This window comes from Diabrotica undecimpunctata, chromosome 1, assembly GCF_040954645.1.
Source record: "Diabrotica undecimpunctata isolate CICGRU chromosome 1, icDiaUnde3, whole genome shotgun sequence".
Classification (NCBI taxonomy): domain Eukaryota; kingdom Metazoa; phylum Arthropoda; class Insecta; order Coleoptera; family Chrysomelidae; genus Diabrotica; species Diabrotica undecimpunctata.
The window spans coordinates 158,921,714-158,947,227 of NC_092803.1; the positions used below are offsets into that span (position 1 = coordinate 158,921,714).

Here is a 25,514-nt window from a genome sequence, read left to right on the forward strand (position 1 = left end):
TGTTATCTTCACTTCTTGGTCTGTAAGTTACAGCATACCTGCTTTGATTTTAGTTTGGGTTAGGCTTTGACGGTATAACACTTTGTACGTAATACTATGTGTGCTTAGTATCCGCGTAAAAAGTTCTGTAATGTCAAAAAATTTTGTAATAAAAACACATCAAAAGTAATTTTGATTTGTTTTTTGTTATTAACGTATAAATAAGATGTCGGGACAATTAAATGTTGCTCTAAAGTGTTTTTTACTGAAAAATAATTGCATGCTATTGTGAATAAAGTAGATGACCTAGAGGAGTTACATAAGCATTTGACAGCTAATATAACATTGAAGATAGACACTACAATCTTTCACAAAACGAAGAACTAGCTAACATCTGAACAACTACTTTAGCAAAAACTGACAAAAAAGTAAGGAATACGTGCTCATTTCAATTAACATTTACTGACAACTCTATTGAACCACAAGCGCCTGTGGTAATATTGGATAAACTTTCTTTGGTAGGTCAAATGGTTAAAAATGAAGTACTTTGCCTATAAATAATAAAGTTACATCTAGAATATTGTTTATACCAGTTTATACCAAAGATGACATAAAGCCTATAGATATGGTAATTTCTTTTTCACTAATGAGATTCTTGACAAAGCTTTGCTACGTACAAATGAAAAAAATTAATTTCAGATATAATATGACATTGTCTTACCCATAGAAAAGTTTAAATTTGTGATAAATACTTTACGAATTATATAACAATAAAACACTAAAAACTTTGTTTTAAAAATTTCCACAAACTTTATTACAATATCTTAACACTACAGCTGTTTCGGCAGAAGGCCTTTCTCAAGTGATATATTTTTGGTATGTGTTTACACTATATAATCTATTACTGAATAGGTTGAGGAGGGAAGAACTGTTTGTCTTAAGTTAGTCATTCAAAATTATGTCTGTATTTTTTAATTTGTTAATTTTCATAGATTCTAATGAAGATAGCTTAAGGGCTTTATTTTGGATGTAAAGAATTTGAAATTCGTCATTAAAAGAAGGTAAGAAAATAAGATCTAGAAGGTGAGGTGCGTATGTAGAATCTGTTTTTCTATTATTTAAAGCCCTTTTATGTTTTGCCAACTAAACTATTTTGTTTTCAGTATATTTTAAATCAACAGAAAATAGTAAACCTAAATGACTCAGTACGTAAAATTTAAGTGTAATTAGAGTTTACTTTTGTTAAAGAAACGTTAGTATTCTATGTTTATGTATAATTTTTAAAACTTGCAATTAGCGCTCCGTTTTACCCCACTATGTTCCGCTGACAGTCAGGTAAGATTGATAGTAACTGGGTCCACGTTACTGCAGAACTTGGCTTAAGAAATTACGACAATAGTGTGGAACTAGCACAAAATTATTGTTCAGAACGACGGTAAAATATTGAACCGTTTTCTCAGATTTTATAATAAAAAATATTTCATTACCATTGATCATTAATATTATTGATTCCATTGATGTGTGTTCCTTTGGTTTAATGGCCCTGGTTATACACCAATTGGTCAGTTCTTAATTGAATTCATGCAATAGTAAATTATACACACGAACTTATATCTAAATGAGAATTAAAAATTTAATATTTTGGATAGTAAACCTTGAAAGTATTACAAACAAATCTTATTTAACGACAAAACAAATTATCGAATTTGTACCACCTTCTACCGTTCAATCAATAGATTTTAACAATATCTAATAAAAATAAGGTCAAAAGAAAATTTCATAAATTCTGATGGTTTCGCCATCGCGCACGATTTAGAAATATCAAATTACGCACCTGAACTGTGACTCGGCGAGATTAAGACAAAAAACTTTTTACGAAAACAATGATGGAAATGTTGCGTATGTATACGGTGACCCAAAGGTGTGGTTTCGGAAGATAATGAGGTTATGGAAAAATTTATCAATTGTATCAATATTTTACATATAATATATATATATATATATATATATATATATATATATATATATATATATATATATATATATATATATATATATATATATATATATTATATATACATATATATATATATATAATATATATATATATATATAATATATATAGTATTTATTTAGTAAATAAAAATTGCTGCTAAACTAATTTTATTTGGTGAGTTAACAAAAATTGTTTTTTCTTTCTAGTTCAACTTTGTAAGATATTTTGTCTTTTTTAGCAGCTCTTGATAATAATTGTAAACACAATTGAAAGCTCGAGATAAAAAATAGTTAACCAATAGCCCTTTTATTGACTCCAACCCATCCAAAACAGTTATATATTTGTTCCAATAATTATAGAGAGTAGCATAAATGTAGTTACCATGAGTTATTTGGAGCTGCATACTCAAAATGAAATTGATCGTGAAGATTACCAACTTTCCAAACTAAAAGAGCCCACAGGAGTAGAGAAGATTAGCAGGTTACTAAGCAAAAATAGAAAAATGACAGTCAGTTGACAAACTAATTCAGGATAAAATAAGTAGATGAATGGAAGAAGTCAGACTTAATCAGTTTTCGGAGCTGCGAAATTTTTTATCGTGGGAGCAAATTTCCATCGTCAAATCCAGTGAGGCCGTTTCTATAAAATATTTTAATTTATGGAAATAGTAAAATAGCTTGCCACAAAACGGAGCTAATTTTATATCCGTATCTCTAAGAATTAGATATTAGTTTTGAGCCTGAAAATTGGAAAGCAATGTTATCTGGTAAAAAATATAGTGCATTCTTTTTTCATATAATTAAAGCATGTGACACAGTCTACCATACGATACTATTGAAACTTATTTTATTTTTACTATAAAGAAAATCAGATATAATCATAATCATCAAAATAAAATAATACTATTACATACCTATCTAATTAATATTTATGAAGATATCAACAGGTTTAAATGAGAAAGTAATCCTGAAAAAAAATATAAATGACAATTAGTTTTTGTTGAAAACTGTGTTTATTAATTTATACTCTATTGTTGAATACAGTATACATAATATTTATCTTATTTATATAGGGACGTATACGAACTCATCACTTCATAGGCTCGAAAAATTATTATGCCCTTCGATATATAGCAAACTGATCACCAGCACCCTTTGGAGATAGGTAAATTTATCACCACAGATAGATAAACTCATCGCCAGCATTTTGACTTAAAGCGAAAGATTGATCTGTTACACTTTTTGTTTATTTGGTAATCTATTCAATTGAGAAATAATTTTAAGCAAATTGCTTTAAAATTTAACTGATATATTTATTTATATCGGGTGTCCCCATTGAGTGGCCTATTAGAGAGAAATATTTTTTTTCACTTAGTCTTAGGTAGCTATCAATAGAATTTAGTGGAATTCCCTTATACTAGCCAATGCATTGCATTTGCATTTGATACATCTAGACTTGGATTACTCTTAAAATTTCTCAAACTTTAGTACCTGTCACGGGGTATATTTTAAAATCCCTGGTTTTGATGGATGACTTTGAACTATCTACAAGAGCATATATAAATTGGTGATGTTTACATATACCCATATATAGACAGTCTCATGAGCAACTGTACATTTTCCTACTTCGTATGGAAGCCCCATATGCGGAAAGTTAAATGCACATTAATACTCCAGTACATGATCGTTTTTAAGTGTAATTTTCCACGTCACGACGAATTTGCTTGAAAATTTAGATTTAGGTTCCTCTTATCCTCTACATTACTTTTAAACTTTAGCCCAGGATTGCTTTTACTTGGCGGGTGAGAGCCACACTTCTCGGGTGTGAAAAAACATATGATCAAAATAAAACAGGAAATGGATAAATTGAGTAATACTCAACTTCTATTTTATAGAGTTTTTTCACTAAATCAATACTTTTTGAGATATCTGCGAGTGAAAATGTTATTTTTTTAAAACTTAAATCGCGTTTTTACGGTTTTTTACAAATAAAAAATAAAGTCGGACCATTGTTTTTTGGTAGAATTATCGTAAAAATCACCCCCTAATTAGCATCCCAAATAAAATTAATTATTACGCTTTACAATTTAGTTCATTTATGTATTGTTTATATGATCTGTAAGTTTGACCAGTTCAAAGAGCTTATTTTTAAACAAATTTGGTTTTAAAGTAGAAAAAAAAATTTAGAAATTTTTAAAAAATACATTTTTTTCAAAATACCAAAAGTATTAGTGATACGAAACATCTTTGAAAAGTAAAAAAAATATAGTTTTTGCTTTTCTAAACATTTGGTGGTTTTCTGTTTTTCTGTAAACGTACGTTTACATACGCTCGTAATTAATGACTCATTCAAGTCCTTTCAACTACAACCCCTTTAAAAATAAGGGTTAAAAATTAATTTAAATGATCTTATAGCCCTTAAAAAACCTAAAAAATGGTTTTTTAAGTACTTCATAACGTAAAAGCTAACCGAGTTATGAGTAAAAACCAATTAAATATTTTAGGAGAATGTAACTGAATCATTGCAACATACATTATAATATGCTATTATGGCACAGGCATACTTTAACCTATCCTTACAAACTAATAAGGGTTATTTTTTAAGTTGATATAAAATAAATTCATAACATTTGATTTAAAAAATTTATGTATTTATAGTTTTAATGAAAAAAAAATACTACAAGTATCCGTATTTCTTCTTAAGGGGTAAATTATGTTGTTTAATATTAATTGACATTAATTCACTTCATTAAAAGATGATTTGAATCAGTTACTTGCTTTAATTTAGAATTATATTTTTATATAGAATATTATTATATAGAATTTTATATAGAATATTTTTTTATAGCCGTAGTTTTCACCGCTAAAAAATAAAAGCAACCAACTATACAAGTCCAGAAGTAAAGTGGAGAGTAAGTAGAACAGTAAATCCAAATTTTTATGCAATTCGATAGTGACACGGAAAATTACAGGATATTGCCGTATTTACTGGCTTATAAAAGGAGCTAATACTTTAATATTATAAAGAGCAAGTCATAACTTTTGAACAGTTATTTCGATTTGTCTCATCATACTTTGGTAAATTTAAAAATTATTGCGTTTTGTTCATATAAAAAATTTCGCTCTCTTTATGGATTTTAAAAACTTTAAAACTGGTAAACAAAATACGTTAATATACAAAACAATATATAAATTTAAAGTTATTAAATTAAACGATATATTTCAAAAAATAGAATTTTTCCTTGTACAAATTTAATTTTTAATAATTATCTATATATATATATATATATATATATATATATATATATATATATATATATATATATATATATATATACATATATATATATATATATATATATATATATATATATATATATATCGAAACAACTAGTATGACCGTTAATCCAATATAAATAAAGATCTCTCGAAGAGTGGTGGGTTTTTTTTCGGTCAAAAGTTGGAGAAAAAAGACAAAGGAATTATCTACTTCATTTATTTATTGAAGAGGTTTCGCTCTTTAATCAGAAAGCATCATCAGTTCATCTAAAAAGCACAATATGAAAAACCAAACATCCATAGACAAGTCAATATAAATGAGTTACCTCAACAAGATATGTAGCAGTCAATGGCATAAAATGTAAAGAAGCTTAAGATAATGGATATCAATAATTAGTTGTGTAAACAATAAATTGAAACTAGATACAGTTTACAATTTGATTTAAACATAGCACAGCAAAAGACCATGTGGTTTTTTGTACATGTAATTTAAGAAAGTATATAAAAAACTTTGTAAATAATAAGTATTTGCCCAGAACTAACAAGATCATAAGATCACACTTCCAACAGTTCGATATTAATTGAATTTAATTTTTACTTTAGGTAACATTATTGAACAGATTAAGAGTTTAATTAGTAATATTATAAAAGATGTAATGAAGAAAGCATTTATGTTGGTCAGCTGCAAACTATGCTAGAGGATGCAGAGGCAGTAAATGACATGGGGAATTTAAAAGCATCCTGCATGTTTTTTTCTTCTTCTTCTTCGAGCGACTAGGATTACTCCTGTTTGTCTGCCTCTTATTTTGTTTCAGTCGTTGTTGACTGTACATTATATTTCCAACTTTTTGGCGGCCTTCCAACGGATCTTCTGCTATACGGCTTGTTGTTTTTACAGATGTTCGCTAATCTATCTGGTCCCATTCGGTTTACATGTTCGTTCCAGTTTTTTTGTCTTGTTTTTATCCACCTGTTAATATTTTAAATTTTGCATTGTTCGCGTATACTTCTGTTGGTTTGTCTGTCTCTTAATGATATGCCCGCTATTGATCTTAATACTTTCATTTCGATATTGTTGATTTGTTGTTTCGTCTTTCTTGTATCGGTCCTCGTCTCCGCTGCATATGTTAGGATTGGTCTTACTGTTGTCTTGTATACTTTCATTTTGCTTTCCGTGGTCAGATATTTGTTTCTCCATATGGTTTCTCGAAGGCAACCACTTACTCTTGCCGCTTTTGATGCTTGCTTTGTGGTCTCTGTTCTTATATCCCTGTCACTAGTGATCTTTACTCCAAGGTAATTGAATTTCATTACTTGTTGTACAATTTTGCCGTCTATTTCTAGTTTGCATCTACGCGGCTCTTTACTGATCACTATACATTTAGTTCTTTCTACTGATATTTTCATATTAAGTTTGTTTGTCATATTGAAGGTGTTTGTTTTAGTGTCCGAAATAAACATTAGAGAACTATGTAAAAAAGACTGTTCACCAGCTTCAAATGGATGGAGACCTGTGTTTCCATTAAGCTTAGAAAAACATTCGGATTAGTATTGTTTGGAGATGGATAAGCGGTATTTTAGTTTGACAAAATCGGACATCAGACGGTTGGCTTATCAACTTGCATTGCACAATGATATTTCTCATCCACTTTCAAACGAAAATGCGACAGCGGGTACAAAATGGCTCAAGGGATTCCTATAACGTCATTTAAATTAAGTCTACGCAAGCCTCAGAGCCTCTCCAAAGCAAGAATATAGGGATTTACGGAAGAAAACGTAACACGTTTCTTTAGCTTTAGCTTTAGATTTAGGCTTTAGCCCAAGGGAGAAGGGTGAATGAAGTGCCAGTCTTGTCAACCATGGGCGCATGAGGATTGTCCCAATAATTCTAAAAGAAGACGTATATATGCGATTTTTGTTTGGAAAAATAAATATGTTGATTTAATTGTTCTTCATAATATAAATAAATAAAGTTTATGTGCCTACTGTTTGCATTTTCTGTTTCAACTTAAATTACTACCCGAAATTAGGACACCAGGGTGTCCAAAATAGGCAAGCAATTTTTAATACGTTCAATATGCAATTATTGTTTATATTGTTTTGATTTACAAAAAATCGAACAAAAATTAACTGGACAAAATTAACGCACCACTCATATTTTTCTCAATAATCTTTATTTATTGATAATTTACTGTACGACAAGTTGCCTATGGACCTTGTTTGACAGTGACAGTTATTATGTAAGCTAATAATAGTCTTGTTTTAACGTGGTTTTAACAATAATTTGTATTAAACTTCGTTTTAGACTACAAGTGAGTTAAACTTTTCATAAAAAGAGCCGATTAAAGCAAAGTGCTTGTGAGAAACAAGCTTTTTATTGTAATATTTTTGATCACATGCATGTTTGGAAGTTCATTTACATATAAATCAAATAAAAAAATGAACTGCCAAAGAAATTTGTCAACAGAGGAGGCAGTGCGAGCATCGACTCTCCTAGATAAAGGATATTCAATGCGATACGTTGCAAGTTTGTTAGGAAGACATCATTCCGCCATCAGTCACAAGATGAGGCGATATAATGAAATAGGTTCGTACCATCGAACACCAGGGCAAGGGCGAAAACGTTGCACTAATCAAATTACAATCGTCGATATCGTCGTTTTGGACGGGAATTTGTTTTGAAGCTCGTACGGAGTTGGTCCCCATACGTACGAGATCTATGAATGCTCATTATTACTTAGACAACATCATTGTCGAACATGTAATGCCTTTTGCTCCGTTTCTTGGACCTAATTTTTTATTCATGCAAGACAACGCTCGTCCTCATGTGACTTGACAGGTTATTCTCTCCCTAAATGATGTTGATATTCCATTATTAGAGTGGCCACCTAACAGTCCGGACATCACAACCAACTCATTGAGGCCGTTATTGAAGAATGTGAGAATATTCCGCAAGCGTTTGTTGAACATTTGATATAAAGCATGCCTCGACGCATAAATGCAGTCATACGAACTAGAGGAGTGCCTATGAACACGGTATTAGTGTTGACCCAAATGCATTTTATTGTGATACTTTACTGATTTTTTTCTTTTTGCAATTTGGAGTTATGCTAGCATATTTACGCATTTCCGGCAAAAGCAAATTTTTAAAGAAACAAAAAGGCAAATTAAGGTCATGATAAAGTCATGTTGGACTATATTTGTAGGTTTTTATTATTATTTCAATGTAAGTTAGTTTTATTTTGTGTTCATATTGTAAATATTTAGAATAATCAAAGTGGTGCATTATTTTATCCAGGAGTTTAGTTATCGAACAAACTAAGGATTTATGTTACTTACGTCTGGTGCTTCTGATTGGTAACACTTGTGGGTCAACCAAGCATTTTCACAGTCGTTTTTACCCTCTAAAATAAAATAATATATTGGTATTATAAAAAAACAAAACAAAACAGAGATATACATAAGTTGTATACAACAGAACGTATAGTCAGCATTTATTAAAACTCTTCTAACAAATAGCTGAGGTTATTTACAGTGGCTCAGTCCAAGTAGCCTAAACGCATGGGTACGCTCCGAAATAAATATAATGTTATCCAACTCATAACACACTGAGATAATTCCTTGTACTGATATGACTCTATTAATATTTATTATACTTTGTATTCAACATAAAATAACTATGCACCGTATACACCAGGTAACATCAGAATGAAGCTGGTTCAACACTACTGGTTTGTTGGAAAATATGCCACTAAAATCAGACCTAAGAAGTAGTATTGGCCAATATATTAGTAAGTAGTTAGTAAGTATTCGAATGTATTAGAATATATTAGTAAATCCATTCTAAAAACGAGTCAATAAGTCGAATGTTATTTTATTAGATTTTCGTTGATATGCAGCATTTGCCTACCTAAAACTAGCACTTAATACAAGAAGTATAGTAGGAATATTGAGCACGTCAACATCTAAAGTACTCGTATTTACGGACATACAATTTGAAGGGAAAGAGAAGATGTCTAGAAGAAAATTGTAAAGCAAAACCCTTTAAAGTATTGTGGAAAATGTACTGTAAAATTGCATAAAAATGATTTTATACAATATCATAAAACATAAACTTATTTTTGTTAGAGGCATAAATATACAAATATTATTTCCTACAACTAATTTTAACTAATTCGTTCATATTTGCAATTATGATAACACTAACGCCTAATGATCTATTTATAAAACGGGTCAAAATTCAAAAATGCAAAGATATTAAACAACTTAGATAGTTAGATATAGAAGCTAAATATTTTTATTTTAAGAACAATATTACTGATATTTATGTATAAGGTAAAATTTGAAATTTGAAAAAAAAATAATTTTGGCGTTAAGGGGGCCAAAAAATGTCAACTGAGCGTTCCACATTAAGAAAATAACATTATCCTTATGGAGATCAGTGTTGCCAAAACTCTCAGGCAAGTATTGCTATTAGATTGTCCATAATATGATTCATTCTAATCAGAGCCGTATTCAGCACTGTGTAGTTGTAGTTAATTAATTTCATTAATAAAAGGATATGTAGTTGAATACAAAATAACGCATTATAAATACTTGTTTCTTTAATTGACGGATATAGGTATGTAATTATTATAGGACTAATAAAAATACTTAAATTTTACTATTGTTTAACATTACATATTTCTAAACGCTTTAGAAAAGATGTAACTAAAAAACAGAAGTGCAGCTTTAATTTTATTTTGATGTAAGTAATAACAACAATTACATACATAAAAATTTTTCCTTGTATACAAGGTGAATCACCACTAACGGAACGGAAGATTACAGCGAAAGAGTAAAAAAATTTTAAAAATTTTACATTATTATTTTGTAAGTTGATAAAAGCTATATTTAAAAATTATTTTGAAATATACATGGTGTCCCAATAAATTTCGGCGTATCAAAGTTATATTTTTTCATCTTCTTATTCTTCTTCTTCTTCGTCTTTATAAGCAATCATGCTTGTTCATTGGCGGATTGATAACTCTATGGAATGTTGTCACTCCATCTTTTTGCGCGGTCGGCCGATACTTCTACCAATTAATGATTTATCTCTTGCTATTTTGACCACACGTGTCTCCCCCATGCTGCTTATGTGGTTATTTCATTCTGTTTTCTATTTAGTGTCAATTATATATATATATATATATATATATATATATATATATATATATATATATATATATATATATATATATATATATATATATATATATATATATTCAAATTATTTTTCGACCGTACTGTTTTAAATATTGATTTATAGTATCAGCAATCGGTCAGGTTTGATTTATTTATCAACCTATTTTATTAATTTATCAACCGATTGCTGATACTATAAATCAATATATATATATATAAGCAAGTTCAATATCAGAGTTATATTATATGAAATTTTTCTCACTATTACCTAATTTTCACGGACTGTTATTAACAGACTTATCACATAATTTACTCACTGCATATTAACATCATTCTCATCTTCTCTATCATCGTTATCACATTCATTACTGTCACTGTCATCCGTCACATTTATTACCACAGGATCAATATCGTCCATCAACCCGTCAATGACCCAAAATTTTTTCTCTTCCTTAATAGAAAGTTTACAATAGTTTGCATTTCTTATTAATTGTTTTATAGCGGCGATCTTAAACTCTGTATTGTGTGAGGCAATATGTCTTTTTATGTATTTTGCTTTGTATGTGTTTACAACTTCCATGAGCTCTGATTTTAAATAATCTTCTTCAAAAAAGATATCTTTCTCAAGCAACCATGACTTAATTTGATCTTTATTAAAGGCTTGTGCCGGAATCACTTCTTCTCTCTTCGAATGGTATGAAGCGTTGTCCATCACTACAACAGTTTTGTCTGGAAGATTAGGAAGCAGCTTTTCCTTAAACCATTGTTCAAATATAGGACCATCCATCTCATCATGATAGTCCGCTGGGTTTTTTTAGTTAAAAATCAAAAAGCAGCACCTTCAACAAAGCCTAATTCGCTACTCGCATGCACTATAACAAATCGGGGCATCGTTGTGTCGGCTGTTTTAGGCTTGTTGACAACCCCTTAAAAAACGCATCCCTGGTTGAAGTCACTGAGAGGTCCTTCTATTCTTTGGAAACACTATGTCCAACATTCACTCGTTTCGTTCGTCCAAATAAACGACGGTATATCCTTGAGAACAAAATTTTTTTATCTCACGCAAATACTGATGCCTCCATTTTAGAATATCGGGCCGTTCAATCATGCTTGACTTTACTTCTCATTTACAAAAAACAAAGTTCATTTCATGGAGTATTCTCCACATTGTTGTGCGTGGCATGTTTGCTAAATATTATGTCTTTTTTCACCAGTGCAAAAATTTTGTTCAATCTCGGCGGTAAATTTTTAAAGAAGAACTATGCACGATGGCACGTAGCTGCGTACGAACTACTGCCTCGTAAGTGAACTTTCTGATGTTCACTCTACTTTTGGTACATTTTCTATGGGTCTTAGTCCTCCTTTCGCAGTTTCTATGCGTATTTTAGAAATACTACTAAAACTTAATCCCGTCATAGCACTTACTTTATCGGTTAAACTTCTAACACTTTCACCACTTCTTAAATTTAGATGATAATTAAATACATTTAAAACAATTTGTTCTGCACGGATGTTCAAGATATTCCCTTGGCTTAATTTTTGAATTTCTATTTTCAATTAACATTTAACTGTAAAGTCACAATAACTACTAAAGAACCGCAAAGCTTTATTATCATTATGTAGTCAGAGAACGACATAAAATCGCTGACATACGCACACCGTGTTATTTTAAGTTGCAATTAGTAATTAAATATATGCAAAGCGGTCCGTTGAATTGCTTATCTTTCAATAGCCGGCAAAATGCATGATTTATTTAAGAAATATTTTCTACTGATTTCCATGATTAATGGCATATGGTATTCTTACCGAAAAATAAATAAACTGTCGTTACTATAATTAAAATAATAGAAAATAAAATTATCTTTTGTAAATACTATTTATTTAATTAAAATCATTTTCCCTACTTTTCATCTCTTTTTTGGAATGGGCATTTTTGGTCAATTACGTTAAAAAACATTAATTTTAATTCATGTCTGTAGAAACGAAAACACAAATAATGAATACAACCCTGAATCGTGCTTGTGTTCATCCTGGCATCGCTGCGCTTCTATCGTCCATAACGTGGAACGCTCTATATAGAGACATATGGATAACTTTATGGATTTTATAATGAAAGGAAAGATATCAGGCACACTTGATTTTGACAGAAGGTTTTTCTAGTATACAATAATGGTGTTATCAAATTTAAAATTATTGGTTCTACATTGATCATTTAAATTGCTTTATAAATAATTACCAGATCTTCAAATACTAAATAAAGACAATTTTTTGCTAAATTATACCATTACGCAACACATATTTTACTAAAACATATTTATTTACAAACAGTTTATATCCAACACAAAAAAATGGTAAATTAACTAATCGAGTATTCATTAATCAGTATTTTGTAATGCTGTAGGCACTTATTATTTACGTATTAAGGTCGGTACATATATACGAGCCAAACGGTATGCATACGGTATGCGAACGCTATATTCGTTAATGTGTACTGCAGAAAAAACCGCTTGCGTACTGTTTCATCGTGACTCGTCACCATCGAGCAAAAAGACAAAAGAGGGAATGTAAAGGTAATGGGGGCAAAAATATTGTTAGACAGGAAGTGCCATCTTGAGAGGCCAAATTAAACAAGGAAAGAGAGTCTTTTCTTGTTTAAGAAATCAAATTTAGTTGGGTTAGGTTATTATTTGTCCCAACTGTCACATGAAATCTTATCTATATTGAAGTTTTTTAACAATTGTTTCACATTTTAGACTGTTATCGTTAATATTTAATTAAAATTTTCTCGTCTAAGACACATTCTGAAAACTATTTTATAACTACTGTTAATAAGTGTCGGAAAATTTAAATTTGGCGCATTCGCATTTCCGGATATGTCCGCCATCAGAGGCCACTTTTTTGGTCGCCTTTTCATAACGATTAGATTCCCTCTTTTGTCTTTTTGCTCGATGCTCGTCACGAACCAAATTGTTGCGGTTTATTTCACAACTTCAAAGGAAGCTCGTCTTTCAGTTTGGACGGCGCTTAATAGACGTAGCGAACATTTTTATTGTGTCATCAAATCGACATTGTGTGAATGACGTGTTCCTTCCTAGAGAGACGCGAGAAAACAGTAAACTGATTATTGTACATATTTTTATTTTTGTTAAACAAGCAAAAACAGGAACATAAATCAGTACCCAAATTATAAATAAAATGAATCATTTCGCACATGTGTGTTCGTTGTTGGTTTGTCGCTTTCTATGGATCGAGATAAGTATGCGATCAGTACGATGTAGAATATTTTTCAAGGATCTGTACGCGTACGGTACGTATACCGTTCGGCTCGCATATGTGTACCCACCTTTAGGAAATTAAAACAATACGTACACACAATAATATGAACCTTTCCACAGATGAAAGTTGAATGTAAATTTTATATAAGTATACATAAGTAGATCATATTATTTAATGATCAGGTAAAATAACTGAATTAAGCAAGAGTAATCTATTTAGAATGAACTAAATTGTAAATTAGTAAAAGTACGCCCAAAGTTTTATAAAATTTTATAAAGTTTCATAAAATATAATATGTATGTTCTTCTCTATGTTATTACCATATTCATAACTTGCGTCACACTTTAAGTACTGAAAATATGATGATTATAGTGTCCCTTACTATTTTGTCTAATAAGACAAACTTTTTATTGTTTTTTTTTAAGATTATGTAGGGTAACTGTTGTCATTTATTAATCTTATTTGGGTCATCTTGGTCAAAAGCTTCTTCGATCGCAATGAAAGCTATATGGGTTTGTAGATTAATTTTTCTGTATTTTACGCAGCTGTTTGATATTACATATATTCTCACTTTAACCCTCTGTCGGTCGCATGTGTATCAAAATGATACAAGCTTGCCAATTTTCAATGCTATTATTGAACCCTAAAGTAAGGAGAACCCACCTTTATAGTACCTTCCTAGACAGGTTTAGTCTACCGCTCAGTCGTATTCGTAATGTCCTAGTGATTGAGTGTGTTTACATACAAGCGTATTATATCATATTGATACATTGCGATATAACGTTTAACTGTTATTTTACTTTGGTCGTATTTTAGGCTATTTTCGGCTTACTTATTATAGGTAAGTGTTATTTTATATTTTTATTTTCAGTATAATGGCTGCAAAGCGGATTTACAAGGAGATGCTCCTAACCAAGTGGAAGATTTCGAGGATGAACCGGACACAGATGCAGAAATTCAGCTAACGGATGAAAGAGTTGGTGACTCTGATACTGAAGAGACTGAGCCACATAGCCTGGTTACACGTCTCCCAGGAATAATACATGAAGCATGACTGGCTAAGTTACAAAGTTACATATAGAATGTTGGAGTCAGATATTTTCTGATAAAATGCTATAAACAATAGTCAAGTTCACAAACCAGTACATTCATCTTGAAGTACGAAATCACTTTGACCGACAACGTGATGCAACTGACACGAACATGACAGAACTCAAGGCCGTCATAGGCCTTTTATATCTATCAGCTATCTAACTTTGCACGCCAACAAAATGATGTTAGAGAATATCTGGGGTACAGATGAACATGGCGTGAAAATATTTTGACTGACACAAGACCTGAAAGGAAAGCTATTGACAACATTGCGTAAATTCGTGAACTGTTCGACAATTTTGTTCATAATTGTAAATATAGCTATTCACTAGGTGAGTGTGTGACTATTGACGAAAAACCGGAGGCTTTTAGGGGACGTTGAAGGTTCAAACAATATATTCCTTTAAAGCCATCCAAATACGGAGTAACGGCAGATAATTGGTTCACAGATGTGCAACTTGTTACCAAATTAAAAAGTAATAGACTGTTGTCTATTAGTAGTAATACTGTTAAACTGTTAAAGTACTAGAATGTTGGCATAAAAAAAATAAAAGGGAACTGCCAGTAGATCTGCTAAATGTAAAAGGGTGACCACCACAGTCAACTATGTTTGGTTTTGGAGAAGACCATAGATCAGACGTTAGGACAAGCTACGAAACCAGACATGATCACATATTAGAATAAAACCAAGTCAGGTGTCAACGTTGTCGATAAGCTTTGCGCTTCCTACAACGTTGCTAGAAACACAGGTCGTTGGCCCATGGTGGTCTTTTTTCCATGCTGAACGTTGCAGGCATTAATGCCTAAGTAATTTCAATTGGAAATGGACAGAAGAATATACGGTGTCGCCTTTTTCTTCGCAAACTAGGCCATGAGTTAGTCTTAACACAATTACAAAAAAGAAGTCTTACGACACAAGGTATTACCACGTTCTCTTTATGAAGCGCTCAGCAGATTTAGACCAACGGAAGAGCTCGATGAAGAAGCTGGACTAGTGGCTGCAGAAGATGTAGCTCAAACAAAGCGTCGTCGCTGTGCTTTATGTTACACATCACGAAGGACCATTTTGACCAAAACCATTTGCAAGAATTGTAAACGATATATTTGTGGCGAGCATACAACCCCAGTATGCACATCATCTCACTCAAGATTACAAAAACTAGAAGACTGAAGTGACACATAAGTGACAGATGGCCACCGCAATGAATGAGATTTTTTTTTGTTTGAAATGTTTATAAGAAAATAATATATTTTATGTTTGCGTCATATAAGAAGGCAAGATTTTATTTTTACCAATTTATAATGTAAAAAATCAAATCATTTTATACGAGTACTTAGGTTATATTTCTATGTAAGTTACCGTTTTTTGATAATATATAAATGTTTTAAATCCTACTAAAAGAATAAATTATAAAAATAATAAAAAACACAACTAAAACACCACATATATCTGACTGCGTGTTAGTAAATTTTATAATCACGTATCAAACAGATACATTGCGACCGTTGCTATCAATAGTTTTTTACCCGTAAGTCACTCTTCGAACTTACATACACAAATAGTTTTTTTGTTATCACAATATATTTACACAGAAAAAGGAGGAACATAATGAATTATTGGATGTAATCTACAACTACGCTTGATCCAAAAACTATTGCTGTTACTGTAATTTCAATTCAAAGTTAAGATGTATCATTTTGATACATTGCGACAGCTTTTAGACAATAAGTTCAAAGTAACTCCACTACTTAACATCAGACAACAATGATAAAATTATTCTGAAACAAACCTAAGGGATTTTTTTTTTATATAAGGATACACAAATATAATAAACTTAAAATATAAAAAGTCCAAAATTATAAATATTTAAAAAGCAAAAAAAGAAAAATCCATAAAACTCTATAATGTATTTTAACGAGCAAATTAGAATGTTGCAGATAACCTACTAGTAAAGATTTCCAACATTCTTCAAAAAACTGGTATATTTTGACCTTAATATTAAAAACAAAATAATTAATAACACTTTTCTATATTAACTATATCGTATTTTTTTACGTAGTTTTACTAAAATACCTACTTTTTGTTCCACATTTTCTAATGACAGGAGCAGCTTTGTCGCGGAACTCTTCAGGTAACACCGCTATAGTAGCTTCCTCATCGATAATGCCATCATCGTCTATCTAAAAATAAATGTTTAAAATTTAAATGCATAGGGTATTTGCAAAACTTATTTCAACTATTATCGTATTGTGGGTAGTGATATTGAGTATTATCTAAAAATAAAATATTTAAACCGACTGCACAAAATGTGTAATAAAAACATTTTAATCCTTGAGATGTAATACTTTTATTCTACTATTGGTTGAAAGAAGAACAGACAGAAGGGACAGAAGGGACAGAAGAAAACAAAGCTTATGATAATTAGCAAGAAAAGAATAACAGAAAGTCAACTCTACGTCAACCAATCCCCTGTAGAAAGAGTGGCGCACTACAACTACCTCGGCACCATAATAAATGAAGAATGGACAAACAACCAGGAGATTAGAGCACGCATCGGAAAAGCTAGATCAACCTTCAATCGGATGGGGGCCTTCTTCAAGAGTCACAACCTCTCTCTTGATACAAAAGTAAGAATACTGCGATGCTACGTCTTCTCTGCCCTTTTTTATGGTGTTGAATCGTGGACCTTGAACGAAGATATGTGCAGAAAACTGGAAACACTTAAGATGTGGCTATATCGGAGAATGCTTAAGATCCCGTGGACTGACCGAGTCACAAATGAGGAGGTCCTCAGAAGAATGAATAAGAATCGAGAAGTACTGACCACCATCAAATCTCGAAAGTTGCAGTTCTTCGGACATATTATGCGAAATGAATCCAGATATACTCTTTTTCAAGCCATCCTGCAAGGAAAAATATTTGGAAAACGAGGTCCAGGAAGAAGAAGAAGATCTTGGTTAAAGAACCTCAGAATCTGGTTCAATACAACATCTGTGCAGCTTTTTCGCGCTGCTGCAGATAAGATAAAGATTGCCATGATGATCGCCAACATTCGTAACGGATAGGCACATCAAGAAGAAGATTGTTGGGAACATCTATAGTTGGAAAAATGAATACAAAATAGTTACTGTATGCTCTTAACACACTCACTGCCCGTGCGAAAAATATGTTTCACACTGGGTGCCACGTGAATTTTTCTTATACTAAGCATAATATGAGTGAATTGTGAATTAAATAAATGTAACTCAACATTTCCATATAGTTGTATGTAACGCTAGACGCGTTCTTGGCCATATTGTAAGAAAATTGGTATTTATTTATCGTATAAAACACTAAAATATAAATTTACATAAACGCAAAAACAAATAAAAGTTCAGAACAAAATAATTTGATCTTTAAATAAACAATAAACTACATCATTTGTTTGCATTAAATATTCTAAAGTATGGTGTGAGACAAAGTTCAGAGCCATCTGGGCACTGAGGGCAAAAGTAAACTGAATCCTCTCGTTTTTTGCCGTCACTTTAACAAACAGTGCATTTTCTTCCCGTAAAAATTGTCCATAAATATGGAATGTTCAACGCCTAGTTGTTCTTGAAGAAGATATTTTACTCTTTTTCCGTATATTGAGAGCCAGATAACTGAAGATCTGCAGATACTGAATAAACAAGTAGTTTTAGAGTTAACTTAGTTGGTTGGTTCAAAAAGAACTTACAGCTTTATACTAAATTTGTGTCGTTTTTCTTTTATGTACTGGCGGAATTTTAACTGACCACGCCATAGCACCATAGATTTATCCAATGCCAATTGCTCATTTGGATAATAAATATTTTGCATTCTATTGTTAAAAAAGTTAATTAGAGGAAGTATTTTTCCTAATTGTGTGCCAGTTGTTTAATTCTTTATGTCTTCCAAATGTAACGCTCGCAATATCAATAAAAAACGATTTCGGCTCATAAGTGTTGAAAAAATTGAGATAATAAATAAGTAGTGCTTTTTTCAATAATCGTTGATCCTATTTAAATGAATTGTGCCCCGTGTGCAATAAGTGTCCAAAAAACGTTTTTATTTCACTTCTAGTAATGTCCTTGTAACCACCAATTCTTGATTGAATACCGCTTCTCGAAAGTAATTCCACTGCATGTGCATTTGCTTTAGCACAAAGAATGTCACACAGCTCTTCCGTTACCAATAAGTAAAAATAATTTATTGTACATAAATAAAATTTTGAAGTTAATTTAAATTTATTGATTTTTGGTACAGTTATTTTGTTAACATATATATCTTTTATAAAACAAGATTTAATTATCTTTTATTACACGTAGGTGCAGGTTTAATCAACTTATACTCCAGAGTTTGATATTTCAGATGTTTAAAAAGATACAACAAAGTGGTAATGAAGGTACACAAAATTTGTACGTATATACTGAACTAAACACAAAATCAAAATAAATAATGATAAAGCCAACTTTATTTCAAATCAGAAACAGATCTTACTGCAAATTGCATAGCAGGCCGAAGCTAGTTTCTTACTTAACAAATCGATATGAAAGAACCATTTAAGGTTGCTGTCTAAAAAAATAATAACAATTTTACAGTACTTACTATGTAACAACAGTAAAAACAATAACCGACTGATAACAACTAACTGGTTTACAAAAGATGTTTGTTCCGGTAATACCGGTACCTAAATTTTAATACCAACGCACCTATAACGATAAAAGCAGTGTTGTATTCAGTCTATCCGACAGGGTAAGTAAGCTACATAACCCACAATACCATTTCAAAAGTCTGAAAAAAGTTAAAGATATCTTAGAAAAAATATTTATCCAACAGAATTTTACAACCATCTAATCAATCGCATTCCAATGCCAATCCAAAACAAACCCAAACTATTTGCATAGAAGGGTTATTCCCAACACACACAAACCAATAAATAGTGTACAAACCAACAAATTACACACAACAGCTTTAGCCAAACATTCTCTGGAAAATAACCATTCTTTTGATTGTGAAAATGCACAGATTTTGGAAAATAAATAAAACTACAAAAAATATGCATATTGGAGATGATTCACATAAAAAAGATCGAAATTCTAGCAATAACAATACTGAACTAAAGATCTTTCCAATATGTATCGCAATTTAATAAATTGAGTTGTTTTTTAAAGCTGTAGTCTGGTTTCAAAGATGACCAACTCTATTTAGCAAAATTTTCAGTATAGGTAAAAAACTGTTTAAATTACTTCCACATAATTAGTACTGTTGAATTTTTTTTTTTTGTTGATTAATAATTATTTCTAGAGCATTTTGGAATAATAATATTTATGCTTTTTCCTGCAGTTAAAGAGATATTTAACGTTGAAATAAGGTGTTGGCCGTGTTTGTAACCAACATGTGGAGATAGTCGTTTTTGTAACCAAAAATATTACTGATGATGTCTCTGATATCTTATTAGCGACATGACAGGTGGATATTAATAACTAAGAAAAAACTACTTAGGTTAAAAATAGTAGAAAAATGTGTTGGAACAAAGAAAGTCTTAATACAAGAGATATTGTTATTGGAATTCTTATAAAAAAGTTAGGACAGATGTTTGATATTAAAGAGAACTAAACGAGAAGATAAGTTATATAAACAGTGGCAATAAAATAGTTAGGCAACATATTTTCACAACGGTCAGGTCGCCAAAGAAAAAGCGAAAGTATTAGCAGGGAATGCTAAAGCAGAAGCTGATCCAAATATATTTAATACAAAAATATATAAAATAGTTCAAGCAAAGACCGCAAACGATTTTAATAAAATTAAATGTATCCGAGATCAAAACAATAAAATACTAGTTTACAAAGAGGATGTCAAAAAGATATGGAAAAAGTACTTTGACAGTATTTAAAATGAAGAATTTGACATTAAACCAATTGATATACTGGAGTAACAGTAATGGTCACTAAAATAACAAACGAGGAAATCGTTCAAGCACTTCAAAATATAAAGATAAACTAGTTGGATCTGATGATTTTACTGAGAAAGTGTGGACAGCATTCGCAGAGACAGGAACAAGTTACCTAAAAGGTTTTTTAATTAACGGATAGTTTGTTTTGCAAAAGACTTAGTGAAGTTGAAGATAAGAACTAATGAAAACAATAAGTCAACTGGGTTACGTTAAATCACAAGTAGGGAATTTAGGATTGTGATTAGGATTAGGAATGTGTAGCATGAGTGGTAGGCGGTTAAACAAAGAGTAATAATTGCAGGTATCTTAAATTAAAAACTCTTAAATCGCTGAATAGAATAACAAAAAGTGAAAAAAAGGGCTCATTTATTAGGGATAGTCTAGATGTGGCACGAACTAATGTCAAGATAAATGCAAGAACCACTGTACACGAGGTGTAAAATGAAATTGTCAATTACTAACCACATCTTTGTTAGCAATTCTGCAACTATGTAGTTCGATTTTGTAAGTGGGCTCCGAAAAATAAAATAAAAAAATAAACACAAAAAAAAACAAAAACAAAAACAAACAAAAAAAACGGAACAAAAAAAAAACCAATTTAAAAGTAAAAGAAAAAATCTAAATTATACATAATATAAAAAATAAAAAGTTAAAATAAATAAAAAAAGAAAGAAAAAGAAAACGAAAGAAAAATTTGCCAACAGACTAACTTTTTACTAGTTCTTTACACATTATGTGAAGTCGTGAAGAAGAATCAGTTTGTAATTAAATTAAATTAAATTAGTACACTTAAAAAAAATTGTCTGGCTAATTAGTCGTTACCAAAGCCATCTAATTTAAAAAAAAAAGAACCGCTGACGGTTCTTTTTTTCTTAAGAAGGAGTATTTTTTTGTATTTAGGGATATCCAAAATAAATAAAACAGTCAGAAAACACATGTTGTTAACATATATTGCAATGGCCCATGATACAAACATAGAAACATAGACAAAAAAGTAATGCAATTAAGGAAGTTGACTTCGCATGTCAACAAATTCAAAGAGAATGGTTATAATGTTGAAAATACGCCAAAATAAATTATAAAATAAACTCTATGTTTGGCGTTTGGGTTTTTAAATTGGAAAATACTGTTTAAATTAAAGATATCATTTTATTAAATAACTTGACAGAAATATCGTGTCGATAAAAACTACGATATCACAAGAAAATAATCTCGGAATAACACTATACACTAATATTTACTTAACATAACAACATACTTTTAATAACAATTTTCCCTTTATAGTTTATTTATTTCGCACGTGTACAAATGTTTATATTTTAACACATGCAAAAGGTTTATTTTATAGTAATAGCTGCCACTATCTAACTTGTGATGTTTTATTTTAAAATAAACTAAAACATACTTGTATAACATTAAATATTCATATATGCAACTGATAATGATTACTATATATAATTTCTTCTCATTTGTTGCATCCTACTGCATTATGTTTCTTAATCGCCAATATATTTTAGAAATAATATTTTTTTATTTATAACGTGGTACAAACCATTAATGCTATAACTAGTAGTATTATAACCCCTAACAGGGTGTTCCATAAGATGGTGGCAGACCAAACTTATGTTTTCTTTTTAAATAGAATACCCTATATTTTATTTTAAATTTGAAATCTGCTTCACTCCCACATCACAACTATGTAAAGTTTTATTATATTATACCGGCTATTTAAAAAGTTATAACCAATATTACCTGAAAATCGTATCAAGTTTAACTCCCTGTATAATTAAAAAGAAGTACAGGAACATTGATCTATTGCAACCATAGTTTTTAAATAATTGTTAAAAATTATAAAACATATTCGTTTTCACAATATTCGTTAAATCAAATACAGGGTAAGTCAAAATGCAAGTACATTATTTTCTTGGTAATTTTAAATAAAACACCCTGTATTTTAAATTACAATCGAAAAGTACTAATATCGTAGTTTAAATTTTATGAAATACTCCCTATACCTAAAGTTATCAGTTTTCTAGATATTTTTATTTTTCCATCAAACTATTAATTTGGTAGATATTTTAACGTTTACCAATAATTATTGTGAGTTAGCCATGATTGATTTGTCAGAAACTGACAGTTTGACATTATTGTTTATTAAGTCAGTAACGAAATAACGACACATAAAAGAAAACAATTTATTTCAAATAAAATTTATAAAAAATAACCGACGGAACATTAAAAAAAAATAGCAACACATAGAAAAATAAAAAACAACAGTAATTTTAACTTATCTTACTTAAGTAAGGTGTTCAAAATGACCTCCCAAAACATATATGCATACTTCGGTCATTGAAAGAGTTGCTTACATTACTAAACATTTGTAAAGAAATACTTTGAAATGCAATTCGGATTCTATTTTTCATATCATCGCTTGTTGTAGGTATTTTATATACTTCGTTTTTAACGTAACCCCAAAAAAATAAGTTCATTTTATTGAATTCTGGTGACCTTGGGGGGCCACCTTACCGGTCCATTCCTTCCGATCCATCTTTCACCGAACTGATCATTAAGTTCACCACGTACTAATTCGTTGTGGTGCGCAGGAGCACCGTCATGTAGAAACCACAAAATTGTTCACGTATATTAAGTGGAATCTCTTCTAATAATATCGGTAACTGATTTACGATAAAATCTAAATAAATCTCTCCATTTAAGTTATCTTCAAAAAAATATGGTCCTACTACATGGTTACCGACAATACCTCCTCACACATTTAGAGTCCATCTCGTTTGACTATGTGTTACTATATGGTATGGATTACTTGTTGAATAGTAGTGAGAGTTATGCCTATTAACAGGACCGATTTTCAGGTAATATTGGTTATAACTTTTTAAATACCCGGTCTAACATAATAAAACTTTACATTGTTGTGGAAATGAAGCAGATTTCAAATTTAAAATAAAATACAGGGTGTTCCATTTAAAAAAACATAAGTTTGGTCTGCCACCATCTTATGGAACACCTTGTAAGATTGTAGCTAATTTTAAAATGTGGAGTTTAAAGCTGCCTACAATTTTTATAGTAAAGTAAAAAGTAATAACTTTTTTTGTAATTTTTACTGTAACAGATCTGCTGAGCTTCCTCACACTAATTAATCACCCTGTATATATATATATATATATATATATATATATATATATATATATATATATATATATATATATTAGGGATCACTCGAAGAGTGGTGGGTTTTTCGGTCAAAAGGTGGAGAAAAAGACAAAGAAGGTGGCTACTTCATCTATTTATTTGAAGACGTTTCGCTCTCTAATCAGAAAGCATCACCAGTTCATATAAAAAGAATAATTATAAAAATCAAACATCCATAGAGAGGTCAATACAAACGTGTTACCTCAAAAAGACATGTAGCAGTCAATGGTATAATATGTAAAGAAGCTTAAGATATTAGACATTAATAGATAAGTTGTATAAACAACTAATTGAAACTACATACAGTTTACAATAAAACTCAACCTTAGAACAGCAAACGACCATGTGGTTATTATACATGTAAATTAAAAAAATATGTTAAAAAAACTTTGTAATGTAAATATTGTAAATGTAAAAAATAAGTATTTGCCGAGAACTAACAAGTTCATCCAACAGTGTAATATTAATTTTATTTAATTTTAACTTTCGGTAATATTATTGAAGTGATTATAAAAGTTTGCTATAGTAATTTTATAAAAGGTGTAATGAAGTAACCACAAAATGCTTCCACGCTTTCCGGAGACATTCGGAAAATGGGAGCCCATTTTAAAGCCACTGAACTATCACGAGAGACAGTGCCTTTGAAATCAAATCATGACAAACAACAAGGCGAGTTACCAACCGCTAATGCAATAAAGCGGTAAGTTTAAAGATATGATATAGTAGGTAAAAACCTTGTCTGTGCGAACCATTAAATGAAAGAAACAGATGCTTAGAAACACCATATTACTTTCAGGGAATGGCCCGAGGAAAAACAGCAAAAAGTGAGGTCAATCCTTCCACATCATAATATAAGTGACTAAGTTGTAGCTGGTTAGCCAGCCACAGGTACCGATTTAATTCAACTTCCAACAGTCCAATGTTCATAATCTTTTGGAACTGAGAAATTAATAAGAATTATATGAATCAAATTAATTTAATTTAAATTTTATGAAACTATTTCATCAAAAATTATTTTATATATTTTATAACATTGATAAATGAATCAATAAAATATGAGTTGAATCGCAATCTTTATTTAAGTTAAGTAAAAAATTATATTTGAATTTATTTAAATAGTAAAAATATATATAAAAACACACCGTAGGGGTCAATTTTATAGTGAAAAATACCCATTAAGCCTAATTCTGCAATATTAATGCATGATAAATTTGGCTCAAGTTACTAATGTCCGTTCTCTTATTCAGAGCGTTAGGGTGTTTAAGTATCGAACACATTTCCAAAAACTGCCTTTTCACGAGATTACTTTAGTTGCCAGGAATCTTAACTTCATTAAAGTCCACTTTATGATTTGTGTTAATAACATGCTGAGCTAGAGCACAAGTATGCTTGGATAAGTTGATATAACTGCGGTGTGTCGTAAGACGCTCTCTCAGTGATCTCCCTGTCTGACCGATGTAACACGAGTCACACTCAGCACAAGGTATGTGATAGATGACATTGACTTGTTGCAAAAGGGACAAGGGTGTTTTAGTTTTAGAAAACAAA

At 30.5% G+C, this 25,514-nt stretch overlaps 1 protein-coding gene across 2 annotated transcripts in view; it reads right to left on the reverse strand.

Moving 5' to 3' along the window:
• Positions 1–25,514, reverse strand: part of LOC140441063 (general odorant-binding protein 83a-like) — a 59,040-nt gene that overhangs the window by 8,702 nt on the left and 24,824 nt on the right. The window contains exons 4-6 of one of the 2 annotated variants that reach the window (XM_072531493.1): positions 16,884–16,986; positions 8,593–8,657; positions 2,889–2,941 (exon numbers count right to left, since the gene is read on the reverse strand). In XM_072531493.1, coding sequence (XP_072387594.1) covers positions 2,924–2,941; positions 8,593–8,657; positions 16,884–16,986 — 186 coding nt within the window. In that variant the 3' untranslated portion in view covers positions 2,889–2,923. Of the gene's footprint in view, positions 1–2,887; positions 2,942–8,592; positions 8,658–16,883; positions 16,987–25,514 lie in introns of those variants that run through there. The other variant, XM_072531501.1, reaches the window with a different exon arrangement.